This window comes from Antedon bifida, chromosome 1 (genome assembly GCF_963402885.1).
Source record: "Antedon bifida chromosome 1, ecAntBifi1.1, whole genome shotgun sequence".
In the NCBI taxonomy this organism is placed as follows: Eukaryota; Metazoa; Echinodermata; class Crinoidea; order Comatulida; family Antedonidae; genus Antedon; species Antedon bifida.
Genome location: NC_136226.1, coordinates 15,195,117 through 15,216,052, shown reverse-complemented (window position 1 = coordinate 15,216,052; position 20,936 = coordinate 15,195,117). Strand labels below are relative to the sequence as shown.

The 20,936-nt window shown below is 33.0% G+C and overlaps 1 protein-coding gene across 3 annotated transcripts in view; it reads right to left on the bottom strand.

The window, feature by feature from the left end:
- Positions 1 to 216: 216 nt before the first annotated feature.
- Positions 217 to 20,936, bottom strand: part of LOC144844110 (ubiquitin carboxyl-terminal hydrolase 37-like) — a 38,675-nt gene continuing 17,955 nt past the window's right edge. Inside the window, exons 4-20 of one of the 3 annotated variants that reach the window (XM_078700842.1) lie at positions 19,733 to 19,821; positions 18,991 to 19,163; positions 17,929 to 17,999; positions 17,305 to 17,614; positions 16,869 to 16,997; positions 15,856 to 15,984; positions 12,639 to 12,765; positions 11,811 to 12,082; positions 11,060 to 11,188; positions 10,195 to 10,356; positions 8,161 to 8,244; positions 7,424 to 7,547; positions 5,349 to 5,874; positions 4,811 to 4,879; positions 3,721 to 3,827; positions 2,880 to 3,088; positions 217 to 1,707 (exon numbers count right to left, since the gene is read on the bottom strand). In XM_078700842.1, the coding sequence (XP_078556968.1) occupies positions 1,692 to 1,707; positions 2,880 to 3,088; positions 3,721 to 3,827; positions 4,811 to 4,879; positions 5,349 to 5,874; positions 7,424 to 7,547; positions 8,161 to 8,244; positions 10,195 to 10,356; positions 11,060 to 11,188; positions 11,811 to 12,082; positions 12,639 to 12,765; positions 15,856 to 15,984; positions 16,869 to 16,997; positions 17,305 to 17,614; positions 17,929 to 17,999; positions 18,991 to 19,163; positions 19,733 to 19,821 (2,726 nt within the window). In that variant the 3' untranslated portion in view covers positions 217 to 1,691. The remainder of the gene's footprint in view (positions 1,708 to 2,879; positions 3,089 to 3,720; positions 3,828 to 4,810; positions 4,880 to 5,348; positions 5,875 to 7,423; positions 7,548 to 8,160; positions 8,245 to 10,194; positions 10,357 to 11,059; positions 11,189 to 11,810; positions 12,083 to 12,638; positions 12,766 to 15,855; positions 15,985 to 16,868; positions 16,998 to 17,304; positions 17,615 to 17,928; positions 18,000 to 18,990; positions 19,164 to 19,732; positions 19,822 to 20,936) is intronic. The other 2 variants (XM_078700850.1, XM_078700858.1) reach the window with 2 other exon arrangements.

The following is a 20,936-nucleotide window of genomic DNA, read 5'->3' as shown; positions in this document are numbered from 1 at the left end:
CAACTTTATCATCCTCAAAAATTTAAGACAACGGAATTTCACGCTAAGCTCTGCCCACTTTGTTAAAGCTCATGCATAAATTATTCACGAGCAACGTCCTGTGGCTTCCTGTCGTGTTTCGTAAAGTCCTTACTAACTTAGAATAGAAACGATAAACAAAATCATTTACAGAAAAACTTGCAAAGAAAAAAACCAATTATACCCTTGTGTGTTTAATGTATAATTTTTATTGAAATAAACACTGTGCTTTAAAAATGCTAACAAAACATAAAAGTGCATTTTCAATCAATGGTAGTAGATTTTACCATTATCTCCAAATGTTTAAATACTCTAAACAAACTAAAACAAACTAAAACAAATTAAGAGAAAATGATTGCATAGTTGAGGTTATTATTTTAGCTCAATTTTGTTTTTACAAGGCATAGAGTAATCAGTATAAAAGTGAAAGTTTAAAAAAAAACTGTAATGGAACGGCAGTATATAATATTATTATTATATAGTATTATTTGAATGAGAAGAAACACTAATCCCGCCAGTGATATTCAAATGGTAAACATGAAAACAAGACGAACTCTATCTCTCCCTCATTCAACCCCTTGAGCTTGAGTTGACATATATGAAACACTGTATACGTAAAACTCTGAATTTAGAAGGTGAAATGAAATTCTCTTTGGCTTTATCCAAAGTTGACAATATCATTTCTATCAAAAAACTAAATATTTTGTCCAGTTTATAAATGTCATGATTATAAGTGTACATAGCAATTTTAAAAAGAGGGCACGTGGAAGTAGAGGACGATCTAGAATGAATGTCAAGACATAGACATGATTTTTGACTACAAATTGTAAGAACTACAAAAAGATCACATTGTATTTTATCAGGAGTTAAACCCTGGAATTTGTGTAATGTTGCTTTAAAAAATGTAAATCTCTCGAGTTGAAACGAATGTATAAACAGAAACATTGTTTTTAATGTTGTTTTAGTGAATTTTGTTTACCTTTTCTGAACTTCATTTTATGTATATTGCCTTACGTCATAATTTAATTGTACACAATATGATTTAGAGAGAGAGGGGGGAGGGGGAGGATGACCTGTAAGTTTTCAACTTCTTTTTTCCTGCACTTTGTTGACAAGAACATATGTACATTATTTTTATTATGTTATGTTTTTCCTTTAATAGCAAAAAAGACAATTTTGTAGTGTTACAGAAACGATGCTAATAATCTTATAATAAATTGACAGTAGTGATGAAACTTTCCTATTATATTTTCATAAAATATTTGTTTTATTTTTTTATAACCATTCATTTGTAATAGTGTATTATTAACATTATATACACTGGTTAAAACATTTTTAAATAACAAAACAAAAAACATGTAAAGTCTCGTCTGAGGAAGAAACTTATAACTAGTACAGTGCAACTAGAAATCAAGTATGTACTGTATATTAAAACTAACAACAAAAAATAAAATGCAGTTTCAGTCCTGGTAATGCAATCCCATTAACTAAATCTATTTAAACAGATAAGTCAATATTTTTTAATGATACTAAATATTAACAACTTTATATAAGTTATTAATATTTATTTATTCTTTTAATAAAAACAAGCTGGAAGATTATTCCTGATCTTCAATGACTTTACTTGATTTATTTAGTTTATTGATGACAGAAGAAGGTGTGTGTTAACTACATCATGTACAGAATTCGCTGCAATATAATGGAAAAGTAGTATTAAATAATATCTAGGCCCTAGATAGTAATAGGCTTAGGAATATGTTGTCGACGTACAGGTAGGCCTGTTGTGTATTTGTTGGATGGTGGAGAGTATTGAGTTAAAAGATAAATGGCTCATTAAATAATAATAGCACCCAGCAGTAAACAACTCAATTCATGAAACATTCTCCACCATCCAACTCATAAACATTCATTATTTGTATATTATATTGCAGTATACAAAACAATGTACAGTTACTCCACAAAGGCACAGAAGACACGAGAACTCAATGTTTTACATAACACCCTAAATGAGTCCTTCCCATTTGATTGGTTCATTCTTATCATGTGCTGTTCATTTTCTCCCATTTTAACAGTTAAATAAGGTACTATATGAATGTTCAGATTTTAGTAAAAATTGTTTATATATAGTTGGGTGACATGACTGGCATGAATAATGTGTAACTAAAAACCAACCTGTAGAGTGCGCCATCTAAAACGGCCATAATATCCGAGTGCTGATATTTTATGGAAGCGACAGATAAATTGAATAGTTTACTTTTGAAGAGTAGTTGTGTTGTGATGGAATATTTTCATCCATCTTTTAACTCATGAAAATATTCTCTCCATTTAACTATAAACATTCTTTATTTTTGTATACCATTTGATCATTTCATCTTATTACAAACTTTGTATAGTTTAATCTAGTATCTTTCTGTGCATGTTGGTTTGTTTTTCTTTATGCCAGTCCTCAAATATTGCAACTATGCTTTTGAGGTTTCACTCTTGTTCTACTTTTTTTAAATGGTTAACTACATTATTTAAGCAAATAAATTCTATTGTTTATTTAGAAACTATAAAATACAAAATAAAATCAGTGGCATAACGCAGAGGCTTGAGGCCCCTGGTATAGGAACCCTAATTGGCCTTCCAATGCTAGAGGCCTTGGATGTTTTAAGCATGCCTGCTTATTTTATCCAGGGCCCCTGGGTTTAGCCAGTGAGCGCTCATAGCCGTTATAAATAAAATCTATAATTTACACCCCAATGGTGTCTTTTCAAAAATAGAAAAATAAACCTTTTTCCCCAATATTGGTATTTAAAAAGACACTATGCATTTGCCTCAATAAAATGAAAATATTCTAAAAACAAAATAAAATCACTTACTTGTTCATATAGAAAAAAATGTAACCGTTTTTCTTTCTCAATTCTTTAACACTTTCGGCGGAAATTTGCGAAACCTGTGAATCGTTGTAGGTAAACCAACTAGATTTGTTGAAATCATAAGCATCGCTGATGTAATGTCCGACATTCTGTGTTGCGCCTATATGACTCACGATGCTTATAAGCTTGTAGTTGTTTGCCATGTGGCCGCTCTATATCAACCAATAAAAACATTGCTAAAGTTTCGACTATTAGTTGGTTACAAAATTATTTAAAATAACGAGTGGTCGCCAATTAAATGTCATCTTTACCCCAAAATGTCCAGGCAGTCAAATAGTAAAAACTCATTCAACGTTATTTTAATATGCAACCCCATGACAGCCAAATGGTGCGCAGCAATAAAAGGCACACAGTGAACTACATTTAACCATTATTTTGAGAACATTATTGTCATATTTTTGCTGCCAAGAAAATAAAGATACCACCCGCAACTGAAACAAGCCTGATAACAGTTATTTAATGTCTAAGAAGTGGTACGCACTAGCGACACAACCAATGCAACATAAGAAAATTTCCTACCAACAATTGTGTTGACCCCCATCTGAGTGAAATAAAACATTTTACTGTAGATCTTGACCTTGGTCACTCTGCGTACTTACAGGCTGTACTATGTTTCTCTTGTGTTTGCCTTACATTGTTGCTTAAAATTACTGTTGCTTCTACAGCACAAACCTTACGTCGTTGGTTGGCACTTATGATTACACAACATGGCACTTCGCATCGTTGCGTTGCTAGTGGGAAACTAGCATAAATTAAGAGACACTTACAAATAATTCTTCCTTACCTCGTAATTCTTTTTTAGTTCTTCCTCTTCTTCCTTTGTATACTCAATTGTCTGCACACAATCCAAGTCTAAATGCAAACCATTATTTGTACTTGTTTTCTCAAATTCTATAAATAAATAGAAAAACATTTATAAAGCGCAGTTTAGTGATCTCATAGCGCTAAAAGACCAACAAGAATTATTGAAACAGATGAGATTTTGGAAGTGACTTTAGATATGTGGTCACGGAAGACTTCATTACATTTTGGAGGCAATCTGTACCAGGATCCCAATTACGGACCACTTTTAGGATGTTGGATGATTACATATGATGACATAATTATTAATAAACATAATACATCACATTAGGCCAGCGTTCCACAACCTTTTTTGACCGCGACCCCATGATCCTATTTTGGGAATTTTCGCGACCTAACATTGCGTATTTGATCTTACAGATATCCCCCCTCCCATGGTGGAGCCTGTGGCAAAGAGAATTTTGTTAAATGACACCCCTAGATGGCTGGAAATGGTACTCTCGCACGTAAAAATCATGATAAATGGCACCTCTAGTTGCTCGGTAATGACATCCTAATGTCAGAGTGCTCGCATTTGGCAAAACGATCGTAGCCTAATTTTTCTGCCAGTATATTGTTATTTCTATTATTCTAATGTTCATTGTAAAAGTTCCCACCGCCGGTAGGCCTACATCAAAGTTCGCAGTTTTTCAAACTCCTTTGCAAACTACAGAATAATAGCGTTGTAGAACTAGAAGAAACTGTAGAACAAACTATGCGTCAAAAGCGTTCATTGCCCCATTGTCGATTCCCAATTGTGTGTACGCTTCGGACGCATCAACATAAGGAAAAACTGTAGATGTAAAATGTAATCAATTGCTAAAAAGTTTCAGTATCGGAAACAATTTCGCGACCCATCAATTTTTTTTCCGCGACCCAAACATTGGGTCGTGACCCATAGGTTGCGGAACAGCTCACTAGACAACTGTTTGGCCTGCACTGGTGTTTTAAGCATTTTTAATTTTGGATATATCAGTCCTTTTTGGGGGTATGTAATCTGATTGCTCTTGTTACTATTGTCGTTTTATAACTACCTTGAAGGCTTAGTTCTAAAGCTTGCTGCAAGGCTTTGTCTTCATCTTCTTGATTCTGTGGTGCATCATCTGGTAGAAAATAATAAAATATTACATTTAAAATAAAAAATGGATTTCTATGCATATTAATGAGAATGACAAATGTAATGGATTCTTTTCACCAAAGAAAGCAGTGGAATTATTGTCATCAAAGTTAACACAATTAGACCAACTGTCCTTTACGCCACTAACCATTAAGAGACCTACTAAATAATGACCAAAAAAAAAGACAAAATGATTTGTATTATTATTATTATTTGTCTGGTTAAACTTGAGTGTTTGTTTTTTCTTGTCTTTGTTTGGAAAACTGAATATCTTTATTAAAAACTATAAAAAAAAAGTTTTCGATCATTTATATTTTTCATGTTTTGAGCAATATATGAGGAATTTTGCTATTTGTTCTTGCATTGAAATATTTCATTGTTTATGTTGATTGAAAGATAAATAAATTGAACTTTAATCTTGACAAAAATGATGATAAAAAAATATGTATACTTACTTTTATAATTGTGTGTTCCATTTGTTAAGGTTGTTTGTTCTTTACTGAGCTGTAGAGGAGATCTGTCTTCATTTGTAATGGCATCAGCAAAATCTGTGTAATTTAAATCTGGACTTTTTTGTCTGTCTAAAGGCTCAGCCCCTTCCATTGATATTCCACTATCATTTGAAGGAAAATGATTTGGTAATGTTTTCTCTCCTTTTGCATTAACTTCCTGCTCTAAGTTAGAAAGTCCTATACCACTGTCCCTGTTTCGATTAACGGAATTTCCATCAAAGCGTAAATGTTTTCTACTTGGTTCTGCTGTCAATGACTTAGGGGTCGTTTGAGAACTTGAAATAGGAGTGAATGTGGTTTCGTGCATGCTCATTTCAAGCGCAATGGCTAATTCGTCTTCCTCGGTCATTCGACTAAGCTGTTTATTTTTTCGAGAACTTTCTTTCCGACTCATCTCCATAGCAAATGCTAATTGTTCTTCTTCACTCATTTGTTCAACTGACTTGGACTCGCAATTTGAGTCTGCATCCTGTATAGCATGAAAAAGATAAAAGAACAGCAAGTTGATGGTGGTACCTTACAATAAAATAGAACTTTGTCCAAACGTCATAGGAACAACTGAGTTAGGGCTGAAAATTTACACTAGTAAACTGCTAGTAGATTTTTCTTAATTTCTTACATACATACTCATACTATTTATATTGCCCCTTGTAATTTCAAGGTGCATTACTATACAGATATTGCTTGCTTAGAGGTAAAATATAAGATTTGACATCACCGAGGGATATATTTTGCTCGAGGGAATATATATTTCCCGAAGCGGCGATAATCACGCGCAAATTACTCAGTCAGTACTCGAGGAAATATATGATTTACGATCCTCGCAGCAGTAGTCATGTGATGCAGTTTCAACCAATCACGTTCACGTATTTACATAGGCTATTAATATAAATAATATAAAAAAAAAAAAAAAAAGGATGGAATAGTTATGCAACAGAAAAAAGAGTGATTTATGAACTTACACAGACGAGTGGTAACAGTAAGTGGTAAACAATTAAAAATATACCATTTACACAAAACATGGAGCGGACAGGCTGTTGAGCGGAAAAACGCTCAGGATAGGTACACTAGATTTTATGTGCGACTAAGCTATGTGGTTTTCTGTTTACCGTTACTCGTCTGTGTAAATTAGCCTTAATGAGAATGGAATATGCTGTGGAAGCGTGTTTCAAATATGGGGGCCAGCAACATGGAAATACTGATACTCGAGGCAGCAAATTGTATGTGGAATGTGGAGTCTGGTATTCAATTCAAAATGAACATTTATTTCCATAATGGTGGCATCGCAGTAATCCTGCTTTATTTTCTATATCAAGAGGGAGGGTAAATATTACTAAAAATGGTTTTGTTAATCGTTTGCCTAAGTTATACCACTCACTATGTAAAGTTTTTTTTATTCACTTGCTTGTTTCCATCACAAGGTTTTGTCTAATGTCAGTAATATCTAAATGTTGTCTTGTTATCTGTTGATTTTTGCTTGTAATGTATATATTATATTATATTTTATGACTTTCAACCCTGTTAATGGTGACGTTTGGTCACTGTAGGGTGATGATAATAATAATAAAAATTAAAAAAAATAAAAAGCTTGACGCCAAAACAAAACATTCAAAAGCAAACAAAACATATATATACAGAAATAAGACAGAAATCAAAATAACAATAAGACGGTAGTATCAACAGAGGATCAAATCAGATGGTGTCTGGTACTAATAGATGTGGGCCAGCAATGTGGAAAGACTGGTCCCTGAGGCAGCAAATTGTATGTGGAATGTGGAGTCTGGTAAGTATCAACAGAGGATCAAATCAGATGGTGTCTGGTATTAATAGATGAATAGCGTTTTAAAACTAGCTACTGCAATGTTTGCTTGATCTGCTAATTTTCAGCAAATTTAATATTTTTAATATCCCAAAACAAAAAAATTGTCTTTTTGCAGTTAAACATGGAAATTGAAAATTCCTACTCATAGAATAAAACTGCCTTTCATGCAAAAATCTCTCCTAAAACACTGGCTTACATTTTCGTCGGTATTGCTCTCCTTCCCTTCCTTATCGCTCGTTAAATCTATAACTTCCATATCAGAATAACTATCGGTTAACCTTTGCCGCTTTAATTTATATCCCGAATTAGTGTCCAAACTGCTGGGAAAAAAGAGAGAAAAAATAACTATAGAAATACATAGCACATGTCAAGATAATTTGTGATGACATTGTTAGCAGAGAGATTTGATATCTCAACCAAGCTTTACACTTTTAACTGTTTCTCTGTCTTTGCCTCCCCTTTCTGAACTGGTTTGTGGCCCACAGATCAATCCAGTTAGTTTCTTGTCACTTTATTAAACCAGCAATGAATAATAAAGATTAAATATATACTGCAAAACCTTGCTAAGAAGTCCATGGACATCTTTTTTAGGACTCTATATAAGCTTCTTTTCGAGAAGGGCTTCTATTCAAGATTACTTTCACAAACTAAAGATGACAGCTTTTTTTAAATGAATGTTAAGAATTTTTGGAATTGCTACAATAAATATGATTTTTTAGACATTCCCTACTAATTTTACAAATTAATAAAATAAATAATAAAACAAAGCAGACAGGAAGAAGATATAAGGTGCAATTAAAGTATCATTTGGAAAACAATAATATGTAAAATAAATATATGGCTAGAAAGGTATGACAAACACATTTCTATTCCTTTGACCGGTATCATATTTATGTATTTATACCCTAAGAACTACTATCATGAAAACTTTACCCATTGGTTTCATAACTTAATCTTTTTCGAGGTAGGTTATCTGAACTTTCTGCAGGCCCTGGACTCATCATTTCTGGTTTCCTACTAATGAAAAAATAACACCAAAATTATATTAAGTAGAAATATAGATATTGAACAAAAAGAAACTTATATATTATAAGGCCAATTACCATTGTTCATTTTCACACGTTTATGAAATGCAATGTTGCTTCAGGTAATAATATAGATAAATTTAGTATACTAGAGGGTGAGCTCGCTTCGCTCGCTCGCTCCCCCTCTAGGAAGTGTAGACGATGGTTCTCGGAATGATAAAAATGTTCTCCTTGTACGTTTTCTGTCGGTTACCATTATTGAAGATGCTTGACATTCGTAAAACCAAACTACTCTGTTTCACAGTGTTTTAGATGATTAATAACATTTTAAAGTATAGTGTTTATTGTTTGGTAGGGCCCTTTGGGGAGGCGGAGTTCATTTGAGGGAGGTGCTTATTCAAGGGATATATGTTAATTTTTTAGTTTTAATAATATGGTAACATTTATAATCAAATGAAATCCTCTAATAGATATGAAAAGTGGTAAAAAAGAATAACAAATGCTTGGTAAATTGTAGATAACAGTGCGATGAATTCTACTACAAATAGTATAATGATTATTATTCGAAGTGATGTTTTATTGGAGAGGCGTTTATTCAAATAAATACCATCCTAATAATTATTAATACATTATTTAATTTAAACATCTTTTGAAACTAACTGCCGTGACAGAGTGGGCCCAAGAAAGAAGACATTACAGCTTGTAACATGGGCAGACATCTCGGTCCTAACGGGAAACAGATAGCCTACAGTTATTCCTGCCAGCTTACTATCGGGATTTCACTCGATTTTAAACAAAATGTCTTATCATCAAATCTCCCTATGTAATTTTATAATACTATTTCCCACAATATATATTCCGATTTTTTATGGCGTATATTTAATTTGATCTTTATTAATTTGCAGTATAATTTTTATTTTTTAACTACTGTACCTTCACACACGCGCGGTCCGTTCCTAAAATAAACAAAAAACTGAAATGGCTATGCAACTTAAGCTCCAGTCCTACTATCGGTTGTTTTCTTCCTTCTTCCAAAGGGACACTGTATTGATTGATGGAAAGTGCCCGTTTCCAGTCACCTTTAGGGTCAAATCTATTATTTTAACTGCTCCCTTGTGTATAAAAGAGAGAAAATAGTTGAAACCAGGTTGTTGCAAGGTGAACCCGGACCGCGAAGAATTGAAATTGAGTTGAAAATCTACTGTTGAAATCATAAATTTTGTTAAAAAACTCTTTATAATATCTTCCTAAGATAGAAATATGGAACAATAGCGTCGAACTAATGTTATCAAATCTACGTTTCGCGGTACATCTGAGATAGATAAGGTAGGTATCCATGGCGGAGATTTGTATCAAAGTTTTTGCATTGTGCTCGCCTATGTCAGAATTAACCATAATTTATATATAGATACAGGTCACCAGCTCAAAAATACAAGAAATATTATAAGATACTATGAACATTAGATAGGTACAATTGACATGATCTATATGCACAATATACAATAAATCTGGAAAGTGATACTATTGCGTTTTTTCTGTGAATTTAAGTGATGACCTTGTAGAACATGTTAAGAGATATTGTGTGGAAGGTATCGATCGGTGTATAAACGGCAAATTAAAACAAAATGAAGTGAAATGTCATAATACAAGGTCTCCTGATAACGGTAGCTCTCCCAAAACAAAATACCCCAATATATGTATACATTTATAAATTCTACTACTCTAGATAAAGAGAAGAGAACAGAAATCATACTAATATTGGTCTGCAAGATGTTTATAATCAATTTATGTGAAATAATGAGACACTTTAGCACACTTTATATACCCATTTTTAAATGCAAATATTACATATATTTAATAGCACCCTCTATGGCTGGGTTATTTCCCAAATATATAGAACCCTCTGGGGAGATTAGCAATAGGAGCCAGTAGATATACTTACCCAGCAACATTTTTAGATAGACTTTGGACGGATGGATATGCTAACTTGCTTTCACTGGTGCAATGCCTAGCTAGTGACACATAGGCTGGAATGTCTATAGTTCGGCATAGTTTTTGGGCGGAGTTCACATAGCTGTAACGCTTCAATTGGAGAATCATAATCCTAAAAAGAATCGAAACATTTCTTGAAATCATTCTATTTAATAATGATCCAGCAAAAAATCGTGTATACTGTACCACAGAGATTCATACGCATCGCATCCGTTTGTTGTTTTGTAGAAACAACAATAATTTGGTAGAGTACATTAATTATGGGGCCTATTAAACATGTGCATAACCCACTTTTTTGGGATTTACAGTATCTTCTCATTTAAAGATATATTGTCTCAAAAAAGTGTTTTGTTCAACAACAAAAAGTACATCAGACAATGGGTTTTCATTTAAAATTAACCGTTTATTTTTTCTATTCAGAAATGAAATCATTATTTTTTTTTCACAGAAGTGAATAACTTTATTAAAACTGCAAAATAGCCTACATTCAAAGTCTGATTTTATTATCCTTCATTTTTCATGTTTTTGAGGGACAATTTATGACTTAAAAAAATTATTTAAGGATGTGTGGCGCAGTATGTTGGATTATTGATTGTGGGTTTCGTTGCATTGTTTGTATCTTTTGGCAAGGCACTTCACTTACATTTACAGGTGGTAAGGTCGAGACTTAACTTTGTGCCGATTACTCGCTGCATTATGGGAATATGTTTCTGTATGTGTTTGATCCAAAAATGACCAGGGTATTAATATGTACAGCGCTTAGAGGTTTCGCAACATTAGGCCCTATGGCAACATCAGAAAACAATTTTACATACCTTGGAAGTTTGGTAAGAGAATGCGTAACGGTAGCCTCTTTGCAGCCGCATTCACAAGCATATTCTAATGACTCTGGTTGGAAAAACTGGTCTAAAGCAGTTTGTATTGAGATTCTTAAATTGGAATTTCTGAAATTGATGAATGGAATATAGCTAATAAAAAATAATTTAAAACAATTTCTAACATGAACCAATCATGGACATATTATAATTGTGGGAATTGTCCCAAATGGTGATGATAACCTTCCACTTTGTTTACAAAGTAAAATACCTGACATGTTGACCACTAAGGACCTGTTTCTGCTGGCAAGAAAAACAGTCGTTTAAAATAGTTTTTTGAAAACCAGCTTTTTCTCTGGCACTAGAAATGGCCCTACTAATAAAAATTGGGTTTTAAAAACCTAATTGTTTGAGGTCTCAATTCTAAAGAATGGTTTCTGCGGAGAAATTTTTAGCTGCAACACAATTGTGGTCTCAATTTGATATTATTTCAAAATTGACTGGTACGAACATTTGACTGTCTCTATGGATAATAATGTCATTACACAACAAACTAGACAACTGATAACGAAAAATGGTTTTATTTTGAGCAAAAAACAAGCTGCAATGTGGTCTTTAGTATAACTAAAACCAGTTTAATTTTTTTATTTTTCAGCAAAAACAGACGAAAACTTCCCAATATATGGTACCCTGAAATGAGGCTATCAATTTGATTTGGGTCATATTGGCCACCCGTATTACATTAACTTACTTTCTTGGTCTTGGTACGTCTAGGGAAATATCATTGTATGTTTCAGTCTTGGTTATGACGTCCTTACATTTGTTGCACTGTATTGAGTGGAGGACTGTAAACTGAAAATTTTGTGATATTGCACAAGGGTAGGGCGTGTTCTGTTCATCAGGATCATCTTGTCCCAGAAGTCTTGTGTTCTCAACGTCTTTCAAGGACGCAGAATTTTTGTTCAATTTTAACACATCCTCTTTCAGCTGATCTAGACATTGTTCGAGAAATTCATGTGCATCCTATAAAAAACAAGAAAGAAATTTCTTCAAAAAAAAATCCAAATTGAACTACAATAATTACAATAACAAGTAAAGTAATAACTATTCAGTGGGTTATATTGTAAATGTTTCGTCCATGTGGCAGAGCCAAGCACAAAAAGGAATAAGTCAAAAATTAGTTTTACATAATTATGAAACCCGAAATGTGCTTCTGACACAATAAAAAAAGATTTTAAAAATGGTAATTTTGCACTTCCACACATGTAATTTTCCAGGTCAGAATTAACATACAGTAGCTATTAAAATCATCTTTATTAAATTGGGCCTTGGGATGGAAATGTGAGTTTGTTTGTAGGTACAAATTGCACTCCTCAATACATTCTGTTTGTATCTTGGTGTGTAGAAGAAGTTTCCGAATTTAAGTGCTTTAATCGCACTCCCCAAGGACATTTTAGGAGTGTTTCAGATGACAAGGTCTGTAGCCTACTCTGCAAGTTAGGAGGGCTAGAATGTTGTGGTGGTTGGCCAATGTTTTGCCATTCTTTTGACCAAACCACTTCTTCATAAAAAGACTTACATGCTGCAGGTTTCCTGAGAACCGGGTAGCAGTACTTGAAATAGCACCTTTAAGAGCTAATAATTTCTGCTGAATTTCTTCATTTCCTCTATTTTTACCTTTGGCATATAATAATTGACAAACTGCCCTAAAATGTAGAAAATAATTTATAAATAATACTGTATATATTAAATAACTCAAGTAAAGTTAAAAATCTATACCGTAACATACAATACAGCAAGAGATGAAATATGCTAGGCAGGGGCAGCTTAAGCAAAATACATTGCTGTAAACTCAGTGAGTCAGCTACTCCTCATATAAAATAAAAAATCAAAGTAAAGCATAATATGAAGTACAATTGGCTGGAAAACAGAATAATAAATTCATGCAAGCATCCACATGTGGTTTAATTGGCGAGTCTATTCTATCAGTTTTTAATTCAGTTTACAAATAATGATTGTTTTTATATTTGTCACATGATATTCAATAACTAGTCTTAAAATTGAACTGTTACATCATCACATGATCACTGTGAACACAAGAATGAATCGCATATCTTGAAATCCAATGGAGTAGAGTAGTTATTGAATATCATGTGACCCACAATCCTCCAATTAAATGAAGAATCTATTCAGGTGTGTTCCAACTTTCGATAGTGCATACCTCCGCCTACTGTAAAATTCTCCTACATAAGATTTCTCCAGAAAAATATCTATATATGTGACCCGATCTGGCAAAACCCTCTCTTTGTCGGAATTAAAAATCAAAATTTACGTAATCGGTCAAAATACGTCCAAATCGACTACCCTGGAAGATTACATGTTTTTGCATTTTCAAAATATTTCACTATTTAAGAATACGTCTACCTGATTTAAACCCCCAAAATTTAATTAAAATTATGAAAAAAAGAGAGTTTTAAAAGCATGTATTTTCCTCAAGCCTAACAATTTATTCACGATCTATGCTAAAATTGTGCGTAAATTCAGTTGAAAGTGGCCGAGTTTGACAACATTTTGATCGCCAGTTTGCTGCACAATGTTGAAAGGTCACACATCAAAGCTCATCCATTTGACATTCCAAATATGGAAGTTTTAGGGCGGAGTTTAAAAAAGGAACCAATGAAAACTTTGATTTACTATGAAGTCTTCGAAGTTTCTGGAACAGCAAACTGTGTGTGTTGCTATGGCGCATCATCGCAATAACAAACGTTATTGGTCAACACGCTAGATGTTTTACGCTCCACACACGGAAATAAAAAGTTGTTTTCATTTTTGTGAGATATTTTAATTTTACACACAGCATGTCGTAAATTGGAATAAAAACGATTTTAATATTCAAAGTAAAGTGTTCTGCAATAGCTGTTACCTGTATTCGTTTATTCTATAGTAAAATAGTCAATAGTCAAAAACAATTCACGTCATAAATTCAATTGTATTTTCTATATTTTTATGGATGTAGGCCTACTGGGCCTAGATTATTATTTTCAATAAATAGTTTTATTTATACATTTTATATATCCAATCGGCTCTTAATTATATATTTAATTTAGATTATTATTTTCAATAAATAGTTTTATTTATACATCCAATCGGCTCTTAATTATATATTTAATTTATTGTCCAGTCCTTTCATATTACATGCTTTTTTCAATCATTGGATTCAAGCCCAAACATCACAGTGAATTTTCCAGTTCCACGTTATTTATAAAAAACAAATGTAATCGTCAATACAATGTTAGCTAGCAATTAGCTGTGACTCTGCAAGGCGCTTAACTTGTCTAGACTAGTTTACTAATAATGCTAGCCCCTGTGTCGATGCCCCGCTGCCATACACGGCCTGATGAACACCCAACAGTAGGCCTACCTAGGCCTGCTTGGTTCTTCGCTGTTGATATCATAAACACTTCCGAAACCAGTTAAAATAAGCTTGACTTTATAATGCTGCTTTTCAATAGTGCAAAATAGTTAATTCGAGTGAGTAAATAGGTTAAATTTAAAATGGCACCTGAAATCAGTCAAATTGACCATCATGTCCACGCTGCTACATATTGCACACTCTTCCTGGTATGACATCATTGTGCCTTAGACCAAAATACTGCGTTGCTACGGAGTGAGTTTTCAGCGCATATCAAAAAGAATTTCATTGCAAACTTCAAACGTGATTTTCTCGTAAACTAATTGAATGATTTGTAAGTTTTTAAAATGTAATAACTTTTTAAATATTTACTCAATTTTTACGTAATAAACACCATTGCAAAGCTTATACTTAAAATAATCCAAATATATAAAAAAATACAAAATGAGTATTTCCGACAAAAGTAGGGTTTTGCGAGATCAGGTAACATATATTTTGTTGTGTGTCTCTTAATGCTGTGTGTGATTTAGGCTAATTTAACCACAAGCATGTCTATTCGAGTTTGGTGTAAAGGTTATGTAACCAGCCTTTCAACTAACAATAGTTTCAGTTGATTAACAATAGAACAAGAATGGCAAAAACAAACGGGTGAATTTTAAAAGAAATAGGTTTTTTAAAACTTCTCTTATCGAAAAAACATTGCATTAAATTATGTTTTAAAATTACAAATCACAAATTATAACTCTTGAACAAAAATGAAGTTTTTTTTTTTAGTTCTGGAGAAAATGCAATTTCAATTTACTTATTACTTTAAGACTGCTCGTCGGCTTTTGAAAATTCTGTCCTATCTTTTAACACTAGCAGGTCTGAAAATAATACTAAAAAGTGGTACGGAAATGGGACCGTGGTCCGAATTGCATCCAAAATTTAATGGAGTGGTCCTTGACCACATATCTATCTTTATTTTCCCTTTGGTCTTGCAATAACTTTTTGAGTAATTCGGCTACCAAACAAACAAACAGCACACGCGATCGATTACATATACCTCCTTGGCGGAGGTTAATAATGTCTAATTCTAATAGGAATTCATGTCTTCATGTGCAAAATAATTTCATTCCTTTCAAGATTTAACAAATACCCATAATTATTATTTTTGGAAGCAGTGGCCGTATTAACCATTCACACTTTAGGCTAAGGGAAAAACTTACCATTAAAATTTAAAAAATCTCCTACCTAAGTATATACTTAAATATTTATTGAGTTAAGTGAAATACTTAATATTTAAGGGAAATATCTCACTTAAATGTGATTGGTGAATACAGCCACAGAAATCTGCTAGTCTGGTGGTAAATTAAGATTACCTGGCGATGCACTTTTCACTTACTTATATAAACTTCCCCTCTGCACTTCCCGGTAAATGTCTGTGTTGAGCACATCATCTACGAATGTGTGCAGACTAAATAAAGATTGAAGTATTGCATTCATGTAACACGTGTTGCCTAGATTAGCAAATCTGTAAAAGTAAAAGATTGGGGAAAATACTATTAAATTACATTCATTAAAAAGCATTCGGTTGGTATTCCAAATAAAATATAATAGTTAATTATATCTCAACCGTAATAGTAATAGTAAACGTCAGGTAAATAAAATAATCGTTACTATTACTATTACGGTTGAGATATAATTAACTATTATATTTTATTATTAAATTACAAATGGTTTATTCAACCCCTACAAGAAAGAAGACCAAATAATTATATTTATTTATATCGTTATTAATACAAAAATGATTATCAAAATATTTATGATATTTTCTCTGGCTTGACATTTTTTATTTGGTTGGTTGGTGAAATGTCAGTAAAGTTTCAATTCTTCTTAATTTTTCATAATTTCATATAATTTGTTATTTTTTATTTCCCGCAAAATCCCATATTAACTGGACAATTTTGTTTTTTTGGTAGTGTCCCCTGAATAAGATTGTGTATATCTATATAGGCACTACATGCATTTTACCATTTCTATTTAAATTTGTACAAAAAATCAGTACAATACATTATTATAATACAAATATTAATGTAACGCACAGGCGAGGCAAATGCCTGAGCAGTTAAGGGGTGCTGTTTACCATACCTAAATAGCCAACAATATCGGCATGGGTTCTAGGCCAACTCGCTCCCTACTATGGTGGTGGAACAAGTCTTCTCATATAAGAACTATAAACCATAGGTCCAGTGAACCAAGTTCATCATTCAAGACGAGCAAGGGTTAACCTGGTGAACCAGTTCACAAAATAGCCCCTGTATCAGGGGGATTACCACCTACCTGTATCTGATACTGTAAGACAGTGATTAGTTTACTATTGGTAATCCTAAAGACAAAAAATGAAATAAATCTTACCCTTTAAGTTTTGGTTTGTTCAAGTTGGATGTGTATTGCTTTGGCTTTTCTTGCCGTCCTTTGAAAAAGTCACTAAGACGAGATTTCTTGACAGGACTTTTTAAGAGCTGTGGTTTTCTAGGAACAGATCTGTTAATAAAAACAAAGTATTCTAAAAGAGTGATTATGTTGTAATGGCAAGGTAATCAGACAAGCACGTGAGATGCATGGGTTCACTCTGCTAAAGTTCACTCGTGCGGTATGTTTCGGCGCCGCTGAATTAGATGAGATGCTGTAATACCGATGATACTGGCCAAATATTGTTGTATGTGGAGATACAGCACTGTGAATTGGGTAGTAATAGCATAATCTATTTTGTTTTAACTCAATCAATTTAATACTAATAGAGGGACACTTTGACAGTGTTTATACATTTTAAAACAGTAACTGTACTTACTCTAGAAAACTTGCTTGAAGCATTTGTTTTCCTCTACTGTAAAATGATGTCGTTTTAAGTGTAGACGAAGATGATGGAGTGTACGCTGGCGATATAGGGTACGCCGACGATGGTGTGTCTATAGAAGTTAGCCACCTTCGAAACTTTGATGGCGACATATCAGATGACGGCGACTGTGAAGATTTTGCGAACGATTTTGACTTTGAAGGAAAGAGCGCCGTTGCAGAGGATAACGACTTATGTACAGACGTCGGGGATTTGCCATACAATTTTGACTTTGCTAGCGATGGTGACTTTGTATATGCTGGTCCTACAAAATATACATTAGGTTTAGTTAAAAGTTCCCTAAAAATTAATTTTCAATAAGCCATTTTAATATAACATAAACTTTTAAAACAGAAGCCAACAGGATTTTGGTCTAACCATTAATTTTTGTTGTCTTTTTTATAAGCGAAATCATTTTTTTTTTCTTTTTGGTGAAAGTGAATAATTTTATTAAAACTACAAAATGGCCTATTCAAATTTATCTTTATTTTCATGTTTTGGGGACAATACACATTTTAGAGAATTGAGACCGAGTATATCGCGAACAATTTGGTAAGAAACAAAAAATTATTTACTTACTTTTGGACTTCATTTCTTCACGTGCCTTTGTAAACAGTGAACTGCTCGATTCTATACGCCTATGGTATACACTTGAAATGAAATAAATGAATAAAATATCTTCTTTAAAGGCCAGGTGCGGACAAAAAATATCTATTGATCATAAATTCTAATAACTGTCAATCTATAATTTGCCCTATGTTTCATAATGTTTGGGATTTTTATTGTGCTACTATCATTTTGTTGAAAGAAAGCATCTTAACAGATGGGAGGGGGGGGGGCTTGATTGGGGTCGGAGAGGTTGGATCGAATTACATAATAAAATCCCTATTCATTTGTACACAAATGTTGTAAATTTTTAAACAACTAGGTAAAATAAATGATGTAGTAAAAAATATTATCAGATGACTAAATATAGGTAATATAAGTGGAATTTTACTTTTCTTGTTTTTTTTATATTCAATTTCAGATTTTTATTTTGGTGCTATAGTAGAAATTATCCACTGTATACACACCAACTTTATTTACACTTATTTCAGTTTCCAGGGAGTCACCGGATATGGTATGACATTTGTTAAACTACCTAACTACTGTAATAATTTCTGAATATACATATTTATTTTATGTACATTTAACAGTGTTCTCCCGAAGCATGTTTTGCCAGCAAGACTCTCCAACTGGCATTAAAAATTATGTATAGTGTAAGAAAATTACACATAAAACACTTATCTATTAGTGGTACTGTAGGTTAGGCCTAGCCATTAAAAAAACCACACCGAGAGCAACAACTCAATTGGATAGGCAAAGCAGTACAGTTTTTTTAGTAAATTAGTTATGGTACATTTATCTAGTATTAATAATTCGGTACTTTGCCGAAATTTGGTGATTTCTATATTGGGAGAACACTGATTTAACCATATATTATATTTAAAATTCATGACTGTACCCTAGCGTTAAAAGTAACAGTAAGTCATGCTTTGATTGATTACCATCTCCTTTTGTCTAAAGTCCCAATGCTGCACTTTGCTTGCGTTTGTAACTGCTGGATCTGCCTCTGTTGATTAATACCTATCTAACGCTTACCTACTATGATGAACATTTTCTTTATTTAGCTCTTTTTCTTCAGTTACATCAGTGAACAATAGTGATTCAGCACAATTATCTTCAAAGTCGGTGATATTCATCTTATCTGTCCCACCATGCATCAGTCTCCCAATGGGTGTTCTAGGGCTTAGCTTATGCTCTTTATTTGGTGTCTAATGATTTCGAAGTATAATTATTTTAATTAATGCAGTATTGACAACATTAAATTATTCATTAGTTTACTAAAATATTATTAATAAATGGTAACATAGTACTGTAGAATAGTTCTTTCTTCTTTCTGCTAGCAGTCAACCAAGAATTTTTTCTAATAACAATGGTTTCATGGTAATTATTGGCCCGATTCAATTTAAAGGAATTGCCTGCAAAAATATAACTGGTGAGGTGTTACAGGAGACCTGGCCAGGGTTTTAGCCATCATTGGACAAGCAGAACTGTACTATAAAATAAAACACTAAAAATGCATATTAACTAATTAATGAAGTGTAATTAAAAATTCAAATTACTAATAGGTGGATCCAACATGTTTATGCACCCCTCCACAATCCACCTATTTCAAAATATTTGCCACTATCCAGCAGACAACTCCCATAACTGACATCCATGCCTGTTTCCTATAAAATCAGCGTATTTGTTACCTCCCGTTAAGAGAACACCCAACAACTATTTTTTTGCAGATCACGTTTAATAAAGAAACCTAATTGTAAAATAAAGAATACATTACCTTGTAGTTATTATCAGCCCGTATGAGGTGACCTGTCGGTGAAAGGTGGAATGAAACATCAGGCCGATTTTCACTAGTCTTTAATTTACCTAAAGAAATAATGCAGAAACGTTATACAGTACTCATAATAAATGCTATACTCATCATATAAATGGGTCATTATTTTGGTTTTATATCTCGCACATGTAAACTTTAAATAAGTATTATTTTGATATAAGAAATATTACATCTATAATTTTTTTATATGTTGTTCCTAACATATTGAAGATAATTTTTACAAAAAATTATTCAAACTGTCCGCCATCCACAAGATCAAATTCAAGGTCAAAATGTAGGTCAAAGTTTCATACATGTTTTTTTATTGTCTAAATTGGAAAGTAAAAGATTTAATTTAGATTTCTTATTCAATGCTCTTTCCAAAACTATAAAAATTATAAAAATCTGGTTACTATAAGCGGAGATATTAGGGTTTGAAGGTCGACGGCCGCACTCGTTTTTATCAATTTTGTCAAATTTGAGTGTGGCATATCTCCGAAAATAATGGTCCGATTTCGTTAAAATTTGAGATTTCGCCATGAGAGTGCACAACGAACATGTATACCAATTTTCATTAAAATCCGAGTCGGACGGGTTAAACCCATTGGGTGATTTGGTACGGAATGACCCCTTAAGGGGTGGAGTTGAAAGAGTTGTGGAAACTCTGGTACTAGGTTGGAACCCTAGACTTTAAGATTGGAAGGCAACAAGGCAACAATCTGGTAACTATAACAGGATGATAATTATTAATAACAAATGGAAATTTCTACAGTGTCGGTATCTTCGACACTCAGCCTATAGACTTGATGTTTACAGTTTGATTTTAAAGCTACTCATACTAGTGGAACAATACACAGTTGCTGATAAGCAAACCAGAAACTTTTGGGCATATGCTGCAAATAATTTTCAGTTTGATTATGCAAAATACAGTAATACAAGCACTTTCACGAGCCTACTACCAATACTACTAATAACGCATGGCCGTTTTATCAGCTTTATCGTGTACACTACTGTCGGTAAACACAAAGGACGTTGTATTCTTATAGCTTTTAGTGAGAATAAAGTAAGGTACAGTACATGATGCCTGGGGTATGGTCTAACAACAATGCTTACTTTATTTAGTACAGAGTACATGCATTGTAACAGAAAGGTCGTGCCCACCATGGAT